The sequence below is a fragment of the Onychomys torridus genome, chromosome 9 (assembly GCF_903995425.1).
Source record: "Onychomys torridus chromosome 9, mOncTor1.1, whole genome shotgun sequence".
Taxonomy (NCBI): domain Eukaryota; kingdom Metazoa; phylum Chordata; class Mammalia; order Rodentia; family Cricetidae; genus Onychomys; species Onychomys torridus.
The window spans coordinates 27,900,273-27,911,323 of record NC_050451.1 but is presented as its reverse complement, the minus strand read 5'-3'; the positions used below and the strand labels follow the sequence as shown (position 1 = coordinate 27,911,323).

At 37.4% G+C, this 11,051-nt stretch overlaps 1 protein-coding gene across 1 annotated transcript; it reads left to right on the top strand.

Annotated features, from left to right (window-relative positions):
- The first annotated feature begins 2,269 nt into the window (after positions 1 to 2,269).
- LOC118591213 (zinc finger protein 120-like) lies at positions 2,270 to 9,874 on the top strand. The gene is made up of 5 exons (XM_036199340.1): positions 2,270 to 2,371; positions 7,892 to 8,018; positions 8,215 to 8,275; positions 9,133 to 9,188; positions 9,735 to 9,874. The coding sequence occupies exons 1-5, from the start codon at positions 2,270 to 2,272 to the stop codon at positions 9,872 to 9,874; spliced, it is 486 nt and encodes a 161-aa protein (XP_036055233.1).
- The last annotated feature ends 1,177 nt before the right edge of the window (positions 9,875 to 11,051 follow it).

Sequence of the window (11,051 nt, the reverse complement as noted above, 5' to 3'; positions counted from 1 at the left end):
TGAGCACACCAGCCAAGAAGGCCAGGCAACACTCATTCAGCACACACTCTGAAACTCCAGAGAACAAACACAAACTCAGGAACAAAACTCCAATCCAAAAAAGATCATGTTATAAACCAACACCTAGACCTATCAACACCCTAAACCCAGATGCCTAGCAGAGAAACATAATAAAAGCCAGGACACTATGTCATCACTAGAATCCAGATATCCTACCACAGCAGGCCCTAAATACTCAAAAATAATTGAAATACAAGGGGAAAAATATATATATAGAGATGATATAGGCACTTAAGAAATTAATCAATACTTTATATAAATTCATGAAAGCACAAACAACAAACAATGGGAGGAAATCAATAAACTCCTCCAAGAAAGCTAGGAAAATGCAAACAATTGGAGTAAAACAATAAACCTCTTAAATAAAACCAAGATAAAATAAATCATTAAAGGAAACAAATACAACTGTTTAAGACCTGAAAATGGAAATAAAAACAACAAAGAAAACAGAAACTGAGGGAATTCCAGAAATGAAAAATTTAGGATTATAAAGAGGAATTACAGAGGCAAGGTTCACCAATAGAATAGAGAAATGTTAAATGTTAACCTCAGGACAAAACTGCCTTTCCCTCTGAGTAGGCTGGCTTAGCAGAAGGTCACAGCTGTGTCTGTGCAAAACCAGCAGGAGTTCATTTGAATGAGCCCTGGTTTGTTTTCTGGTTCAGGGCTGTGACATCACTGTAAATAATTTCATTCTTTCCTTTTTATAACTTTTTTAAAAAAATAATTTATACACTGCTTTGCCTGTATGTGTCTGTTGGTTGTGCCTACCAAGGCCAGAAGAAAGCAGGAGATGCCTGCCTGGGACTAGAGTTACAACAAATGGTTACCTACCATGTGTGTTCTGCGAATGGAAACTTGGGTCCTCTACAAAAACACCCAGAGCTCTTAATTGCTAACCTGTCAATCTAGCTCCTTTTTTATTTAAAAATTATTTTCATAAATTTTTAAGTAAAAGGTATTATATCACTTTCCCCTTTTATCTCTTCATTCCATCCCTTCCCAAATCATTTCCAAATTCTATCCTTTTAAATGTGGGCGAATAAGTATGCTGGAATACATTAATACAATCTGCTGCATCAGTATTGGTTGGAGATATATATATATATATATATATATATATATATATATATATATATATATATATATATATATATATATTGGGCTTACCATGTTGTATTGGTGAAATAATTGGGGAGCTCATCTTTGTTTGAGGTTAATTCTCTCAGGAGAATTCTTTTTTTCTGTTTTTTTTTTTTTTTTTTTTTTTTGTTTTTTTTTTGTTTTTGTTTTTCAAGACAGGGTTTCTCTGTAGCTTTGGAGGCTGTCCTGGCTCGCTTTGTAGACCAGGCTGGCCTTGAACTCACAGAGATCCACCTGCCTCTGCCTCCCAAGTGCTGGGATTACAGGTGTGCGCCACTACCACCCAGCTGAGAATTCTTCTTTTTATCTTTCCCTGACTGGGCCATCTTGGTTAGGAAACATAATCAAGAATAAAAAACTTAGGTTGGAAAATACCTTACCGGTTAAGAGCACTGAAGATTCTTTCAGAGCATCCAGCTTCCATTCCCAGTACATACAGAGACTCACTAATAAATCTAACCCCAATATCAGGGGTCCTGACTCCATCTCCTTGCTTCCCTGTCCACCCTAAGAAGAGGAGACTTTGACCATAAAAATTATTTTCCAAGCTGCGAGTGGTAGTGTATTCTTTTACTGCCAGCAAACTGGGAACAAAGGCAGGAAGATCATTGTGAGTTTTAAAGCCTGTGCCATAGTCTACAAACACACACACACACACACACACACACACACACACACACACACACACACAGAGAGAGAGAGAGAGAGAGAGAGAGAGAGAGAGAGAGAGAGAACTGAATTACATACAAGAAAAGGAGCATTAGAGAATTAGAACAACACAATACCTCTTAAAGTCATTTGAAGTGTCTGCCATTGGTGCCAATAGAATCAATTTCAAAAATAAATATGGCCAAGCATGAGAGCACATCCCATTAATCCCAGTCATTGGGAGAAACTGAACATTTGACAGTGGGCCACCCCCTTACCATGTGACCTGAACTGCCTTGTCAGCTGGGTGTTATCCTCCCCACCGCGTCATAAAGTAGGACATGCACAGCTGCTGTGGGATTGTCTTTCTGTATTCTGTGAATGTGTGTTGCTTCCATTGGTTAGTAAAGAAGCTGCTATGGCCTATGGCAAGGCAGAACAGAATGAAGTGTGTAATCCAAGAGATACAGCAAGAAGAAAGGTGGAGTCAGAGGAGATGCTGCAACCCATAACAGCTGTGGTAATGGTGCACACTTGTAACCCCAGGCCTTTTTTTTTTTTTTTTTTGCCAGAGCTGAGGACCGAACCCAGGATCTTGCGCTTGCTAGGCAAGTGCTCTAACACTGAGCTAAATCCCCTTCTTGAAATATAGAGGTATCAGAAGTTCAAGGATTCAAATGAGGTCAGTCTGGGCTCCCTGAGAGCTTGTTGCAAAAAAAAAAAAAAAAAAAAAAAAAAAAAAAAACCCTCAAACTAAATACATAATAGCAATAAAGTCTAACAGACACAAGATCAAACAGATTTTCTATAATGGGGGCAAAAACTGGGGGGATGTAGCAAAGGCTTAGCAAGTGCCAGCAGTGATGACTTTTATTGGGCACCTGGGTTGATTTATAGCATTGATATTGAAGCTCACAGTCATCTTTTATTCCAGTTGCAGGGAATCTTACTTCCACTTCTGGCTTTGATAGATACCAGAAATACAAGTGGTACACAGACATGTAGGCAAAATACAAACATTGGAAACCTTAAATTAAAGCTACTATCTTCTAGCAAGAAATGTGCTAAGAAAAAAAGTGGGGCAAGAGTGGTTATATGTGGTGTGGGCAATAAACATTAAAAGGCAATAGAGTGAAAACAAGCACCAGGATTGCATACAAAGTTTTAGTAGGCTGAAGTACAGACAAGTAGCACTCTTGGATTCTGGTTATGAATAGTTTCTTGTTCACCTTCTTCTTAACCCAGGGCCAATCTCTCTCGGGAGAGGGAAGAGAGTAAGCTGCCTCTGATGTTCTACTCCACTGAGAGGAGCAACTTTGAAAATCAGGTGTGGGGTAAGAGATATGGTAGATCTGCAGACATGCTAACTAGTCTTCTGGAAGATTTGGTGAGTAAATGAGCAGAGTATGTCCACCCCAGTTAAGTGATGGGACTCAGATATGAGGTGAGTAGGGAAGGGTAGGTGGGGATGGTCTTTGGAATCAACAGGAAACATGGAAAGGGAGAGAAGGTGCAGCTGGAGTTCTGTTTCAGCAATCAGGGCAACCCTGAGTATTGGATCCCTGAAAGTGGGGAAGGTCTGTGGATAGTCTTCCTGGTTCCATACTCAACACCTTAATAGTGATGCATTAGGTTCGCAGGGATCATTTATTTACTTATTTCCTTATTTAGGTTTTTGTTGTTGCCAATCTGTGAAAGACGTCTAGTTTATTGGAAAAGAAGTAGTATTTGTGCTGCAAATGTCTTAGCAAATACTCTTCTTGGGGGAGTTCAGCTATGAGCACCAAAGTTCAGAGGTTATAATCACCTGCTATTTCAGATCCAGGAGATCTGACATGCTCTATGTTCTGTCACCTATATACACATGGAAAATATTCGTTCTCATACATACAAATATACACATACAATGGGTCTAGACTTGTTTGCAAAAGCTCTTTTGACTTACAAAGAAATTAAAGAAATTGGGTTGCTTTAAGTATATAATAAAATCATACATTACCTTTCAAAAAATACTGTCTTTCATTTATTTAAAAAAATTTCATTTTCTTACTCTGATACAGGTTTAAATCTAATCATCAATCATAGGAAACAAAATTGTTTCTAAATTTTCTAACAGATATCCTTTTCTTTATCAAAGGAGAATAAGGTAGTATTAGTAGCCAAAACTATTTTCTACAGTCAAGAAATATCAGGCTTCACGTGAATGATTCCAATTTTGGTGGAAAAGTCTCCTCACCCAACCCATTTTCTATTATTGGTGAAGGAGAGAACTGAAGTACACAGTGTGGGTGGTGGTCAGTGATTTCTCTGATTTTGATTTTCATTAGAAACTTACAACTCTTTTTCAAGGGACAATCTTACATTTATAGGTCTATCTTTCTGTCTCCTTTTATCAGTTGTACCATCTCTGTTGTATGAGGTTTTTTTTTAGTTATGATATAGTTATATTGTTTCTTTGGCAAATAAATGATGGAACTTCACTCATTTTTATGGAAAATTACTACAATATGTTAGCATGTCCTTAGTCTTTTCATTTGGATATTTTCTGTGGAGGAACAATTTTAGTTTTCTCTTTTTGATCTCAGAAACTTGTATTTCTTCATTTCTTGGTGTATCTGTTTTGCTACTTGTTATCATCACCAATGTTTTTTTTTTCACTATTTAAGTTATTGATGAAGTTGATTCATTGGGTTTGGGTTTGTAAAGTCTCATATATTATTGTCTCTGTGTCCTAGTTACTTTCTGATATCAACATTTCAGAGCCCACAGTCACCTTTGGAAACATCCGTTGAGGATGTGCCCCATCAGAATACCTAGTTGCTAAGTCTGTTTGAGATTTTGTTGATTGATGATTTATGGGTAATAGCCCTTCCACTGAGTGTGCAATATCCTTAAGAAAGTTGGCCTGCTCTAGATAAGACAGCAAGCTTGGCATGAGACAATGATTATGTTAGAGAGAAAGCCTGGAAACAAAGATTACTCATGATTTTTGCCTTCAGTTGCTAATTTGAATATCTATCCTAAACACTGACAATGATGGATTGTGATCTGCCAGAATAAGCCAAATAAGCACGTTCGTTACCTGAGGTGCTTTTGTGTAGAGAATTGAATCAGAGCAAGAAAAAAGCAAGTTGTAACAGAATGTGGTAAACCAAAAGTGATTTGGCTGATCAAAGGTGCTGGGAATGATGACTTTTTGGGGCAATGTTGAGCATATCAAAAGTTAGATGGCAAAGGACATAGAAAGCTGCACACAGAGCTTAATTGGTTATTCTTATAGTACTTTGAAGGTAGTGCAAGCAGTGGAGGAAGTGGTCAAAGTATTTCAGGGGAATTAAAAAAGAGGTCATTTGTATGATATTTTGGCCCTTAACTTTTCTTATTTTGCCCATGTCCTCAAGAAATTGTGTAAAGCAGAATTTAGAAAAAAAATAATGGGGCTGATTTCTTAGATGGAATATTGACTCTTTTGGATAGCTATTACTTATGATTCATTCAGTACTACATTAAAAAAATCAAGAAATGGATTATAAACAATTGAGAAGTCTATGGGTTGCAGAGAAAACAGCACTATGAACTTGCAGAAGGTAGTCAGATGCAATTTTCAGGGAGATTATCACTATTAAAAAGAAGGCACTTACTCTACATTGGAAGCCTAGCAAGGTGCCCTAATTGTAAGAATCCATCTTTCTGTGACCTCAGTTAATGGAGGGAATAGGAAAAGTGATTCCCAATCCCAGGAAGCAACTTTATTCAAAGACTGCCACCACTTGGTTTCAAGCATGGAATGGGATATCACAACTTAGAAGCCAAACTTAGGGGAATCATTGATATTGAACTGTTTTGAAAATCACAATGATACAAAATTTAAGATTATACATTCTTAGTCTGCATTTTCATGTTGTAGGCATCTGTGTTTGGTATGGTAAGAGCTCCAGTGAGGAGACTGTCTAAGTTCATTGCATGGTACTATGAGGATGAAGCCTCGTTTGCAATTTAAGACCATAACACGTTGAGATACTTAAGTGATGAGACACCTTCCAAGGAGAGCTGCATATATAGAGTTGAAGTAACCAAAGAGAGAGATGTATGGGAAGTTGTGGGAAGAGAACCATCTAAACCTTTTGAAAATGAAGCCCCATGTCACTGACACAGAACTACCAGATTCAGTGGTTGCTCTGCTGGGTTTCATTCTTCCCTTTGTCTTTCCTCCCTGTCTCAGTTCCTGTCATTTGAAATGAGAAAGGGGTTTCTGTGTCATTTATATGTTGGAAAGATTTAAATTGTTTTCAAATTGTATAAGATGACACAGTCAAGAATTTATCTTGAGTGTCAAAAGCCACTTTGGACATTTGAACCGTGTAGGGGCTGTTGCAGACCATGAGGATCATTGAAGTGACTAAATGCATTTTCTTCATGGATGACCATGAGCCTATAGTGACCTGGGTCAGAATCTAGCCAACTGAATGAAAAGCTCCAAGATAGGATGAGGTATTTGAACATGTGTCTCTCCATGACAGCTTTCTTTGGGGTGCTTGTGGAACCTCAAGTAGGAGTAACCTCTCTGGATGAAATTTCTCATTGGGGGTGTGTCTCTAGAGCCTCAACTCATTTTTTCCTATGTTTCTACTATGTTATGTTTGAAATGAATCAGCCAGCTTCCTTCTTGTGCTGTCATGAGTTCACCAACATTATAGATGGTATTACTAAATCACATAAGATACAATTTTATAAATTGGTATTCAATGCTAAGCCATTTTCCTAACCCGATTTTTCTTTTAAATTTTAATGTTTTTGTTTTTTTTTCTGATGACAAACTTTGTCTGTGTAGGTCTGACTACTGTAAACATAGTGCTGTAGACCAAGCTGGCCTTGAACTCAGAGATTCACCAGACTCTTGCTACCACATGCTGAGATTAAATGTTGTCCGACATCTGTGGGTTTTTTATATATATTATTGGGTGATGGGCCTAGAGTATACATTTTTGTACATGTCAAATATATGCCGTTTTTCTGAGCTTTACACTGTGCTTGAATTTTGAAATTTGGCAGCAGCTATCATTCTCTTTTCCAGGATGGCAGTATTGATGACAGTAATAGTGCCTAGAAATTCTGAGTAATTAAATTACAGGTGTGTGACTTTCTTTCTGCTTGTTTTATTTTTCAATAAATATTCTTTTGCCTCTATACATGGAAATGCAACACACATACAACTGGCCCTCACAGTACTCAAAAGAGGGTCTTAGAATCCCTGAGATTATAACAACAAACAGTTGTGGGAGCTCCCATGTAAGTACTGGCAATTGAACCCATTTATATGCAACACCAGCACCAGCTCTTAACTTCTGACTCATCTGTCCTGTCCAGTGTTGATTATTTATAATCAACAGTGATATTGCTTATGTTTTCAACTGGCTTTGGACTGTTTAAATAAAAAGTTCCTTTTAGTAAGACTTCTTAAAGTACAGTTTAAACTGGAGCAATTCATATTTCTAGAAGATGAATACAGAACTGGAGTGAATAACCAACTCTTTGTAGCAACTTCAGTAAAAAAAAAAAATAAAAAAAAAGTCTCTGAGTTTATCCTATGTTTTTTGTACATTTGATTGATGTTTGCAGTACAGACAGAGAGGTTCTTTTATATTTACTTTTTGCTGTCCTGGAACTGATTGCATGGACTAGGCCAGCCTTTAACACAGATGCACATATACCTGCCTTTGTTCTCAGAGCTCTGGGATTAAAGCCATTTAACCCAGCTTACTCATCTTTTCTGTAGTTAGTAATTTTTCATACAATTTATTTGATGTGTACTCAGTGCTGTTGGTGTGTTTGCTTGTCTCTATGTCTGTTAATAGGCAATTCAGTTTCACTTTAAAATAAATTGATGATGATATTGTAATTTCTGAGTTATAGAATAAGGGTGGGAAGCACCAGAATTATATGACTATATTTTCAAAGAACCATGCATTTACAATGTTGTCAGCATCATGCTTTTTGTTTTATACATATGTATGGCATACTTATGTACAGCATATTTTAGGATGCCATGACCTATAATGATGTGCACATCAACTTCATTCAGGAGGAGTGGGCATTGCTTGATCTTTCACAGAAGAATCTCTACAAAGATGTGATGCTGGAGACATATATGAACCTCATTGCTATAGGTAAATTTTCATTCTCATTTTAATTTAAGGGAACAACTATTTTTTGATTATTGATGCTCTTCTGGAATTCCTATTGGGAATAAGGCAGAATGAGGTAACTAAATCAGAAAATATTCCAAGGATCACTGAAGATAGTAAATCAAGTTTTGCACAAATTCCTGTAATATTTTATACATTTCCTCATCCTATATTTTAGGATGCAATTGGGAAAATCCTGAAGCTGAAGACCATTGTCAAAGTTCTCAAAGACATGAAAGGTAATTTTTATGTGAAAGCTGATACAAAGGTGCCTCAGGATATATTTTTTGAAAGATTTATTTATTTATTATGTATACAGAAGAAGGCATCAGATCTCATTACAGATGGTTGTGAGCCACTATGTGGTTGCTGGGAATTGAACTCAGGACCTCTGGAAGTGCAGTCAGTGCTCTTAACCTCTGAGCCATCTCTCCAGCCCCAGAATACATTTTTTTTTTTTTTTTTTTGGATTCTCAAGACAGGGGTTTCTCTGTACAGCTTTGTGTCTTTCCTGGATCTCACTCTGTAGACCAGGCTGACCTCGAACTCAGAAAGATTTGCCTGCCTCTGCCTCCCAAGTGCTGGGATATATCTTAATGTATCTGGAAGTTTTAAAGAAATGGAACAGTGTAAATAATCATAGCTTAAGTTACATTCATGATCTTTAAATGCTCACAATCCATATATGTCAAAGGCAGGTAAATAGATTGTGTTAGGAGGTTATTCATTTTAGAAGAAAGACAAGGAATCAATACCTTAACAGATATCAGCATTTGAATCATAGTTCTATCAGGGCTATGCTGTGTTATTGCCCATCCATTTAGTTTCATATCACTCTTATTACCAAAGGTATACACATTAAATATGTGATAAGTGTATTCCAAAACCTTCTAATGATCAAATACTCCATATCAAATCTAGTATTACTCTCTAGTTTCTTTACACTGTTAAGTTTGGTGAGATGAGTCATAAAAGTAAAGGTTTAGGGGGGATTGTTGTAAGAAACCTTAAACCCTATGCAGTATGTATATGAGGGTCAAAAATTCAAGCTGTTTGGAGCTAATGTAGAAACTACCTGTTATTCTTCATTTACTAGGTATATCATATGTCATTCTGGAAACAAGCCATATGAACATAGGGATATGGAAAGAAGTAATGTATCCCTCTCCATCTCAAAACAGTTAAAAGTTATGTAGTAGTGTCATATTGAGTAGACTTACTAAACATGATTCAAGTTTATACCTAATTGGTTTTCTAGCATAATTGGGAATACATCAACAAACAAACTGAAGAAAAGGCCTATGAGTATTGGGAATATCTAAAACTTCTATCTGTCCTGGTTCATTTTGCAAATGTAGTAGGATCCATGGTCTAGGAAAATGTATTAATGAAATTAAGTGGGGTAAAGGTCTGAATTCTTCTAATTCTTTTCATATAAATGAAAATTTTCATTGAGGAAAAAAAATGCCATACATGTGATCCATGTAATAATGGCTCTAAACATCACAGGCATCTTAAAAAGTGCAAAATAATCCTTAATGAAGGGGAACAACATAAATGTAACCAAAGTGGTAAAAACTTATGATCTAATTTCTCTTTAATTGTACACCAAAATGTAAAATTAATTCATACAGAAATAAAGATGTAAAAGTGTAATGAATATGGTAGAGCTGTTACATTTTCAAATTATCTTCGCAGGCATGAAAGAAGTCAAATTGGAGAGAAACCCTATGAATGTAATCAATGTGGTAAAGCCTTTCATCATCATAGTTCTCTTCATTTGCAAAAAAGAAGACATAGTAGAGAGAAACTCTATGAATGTAATCTGTAGTGGGTAGCCATCCCAGCCTTGGCCTGGAAGTTCCAACCCCCATTGAGGCTTCAGTAATGGTCATGCCCACAAGGCGGGGCTGAGGGAGGAAGCAGAAGAACCCAGGATCAAGAGGAGAGGCTCTCCTGGTTCCAGGACCCTGGATGCTGGAGGTAGACTGAGCAGAGTTCTCCAGAGAACACCGCCAGACTGCGCCATACCTTTGCCAGACCCTACAACCTTTCCCTTCATTTGTAAGTTACTACACAAAAATAAACCTCCCTTTTAACTATGTGGAGTGGCCTTAATAATTTCACCAATATCTGGCGCTCATGTGGGGCAAATTCCAAAGGCCTAGGCGGCTCCCACCCTCAACTTCCTCCCTGGCTGGCGGGTACCTAAACCTGCCTGCAAAGTTCCACTTAACCAGGAGATGCCTACACAGTTCCATTCCTGAAAAAGGGAGCAGCTAGTCCAGTCTCAGTTCCCTAGCTTAGCCTGCAGACCAGCGTAAACCTCTTTGAGTGAGGCCTTCCCACTCCTCCCTGAATGCTGACTCCCTGCCATCTTGGCTCCTGCCTTCAGCTGCTGCTAGCCAAGGTTGCCAGCAGGCCCTGCTTTGGACCTATACCAATGCCTCCTGCTGGCTGAAAAGTGCTACTGCACCCCCAAAACCATGGAAAGGTACTTGATAATTTTACACCTTAAAACTGACTAACAAGTTTTGAGTAATTCTTGTAATATGGCTGACAACATTACCTCACAATAATTTAAAAACCTTTTTGCCTGTATGATGAATGACATTTTCCTGGAAATATACGACCTCCCTAAGTCATATCTGGCCTGTACCATTTTGACATTCATTGTAATAATTCACACAGTGTTCAAACACTGGTTTAATAATAAGAACAAAGATGAGTCATTATTGGGACTGATACAGGCTTTAAAAGATAGCAATGAAGGCTTACAGAAAAAGATTCTCTCCCTGGAATCTGCTAACAAGTATTTACAGGCTTTAAAAGATAGCAATGAAGGCTTAAAGAAAAAGATTCTCTTTCTGGAATCTGCTAACCAGGATTTACAAAACAAGCTTGTACCCAAAATTGCTTTTATTGATCATAAGTATGAGTATAGATAGAATACTAACTCTCCAGAGTGAAGTTGTAGTTACTCAGATACTATATAAGGAAGAAAAATTATCATTA

Excerpts from the sequence above, each read along its gene's own strand:
- LOC118591213 (XM_036199340.1), top strand. The coding sequence starts at position 2,270 with ATGGCCTATGGCAAGGCAGAACAGAATGAAGTGTGTAATCCAAGAGAT. Across the intron at positions 8,019-8,214 it reads TATGAACCTCATTGCTATAG|GATGCAATTGGGAAAATCCT; the intron begins GTAAATTTTCAT and ends CCTATATTTTAG. Across the intron at positions 8,276-9,132 it reads AGTTCTCAAAGACATGAAAG|GTATATCATATGTCATTCTG; the intron begins GTAATTTTTATG and ends TTCATTTACTAG.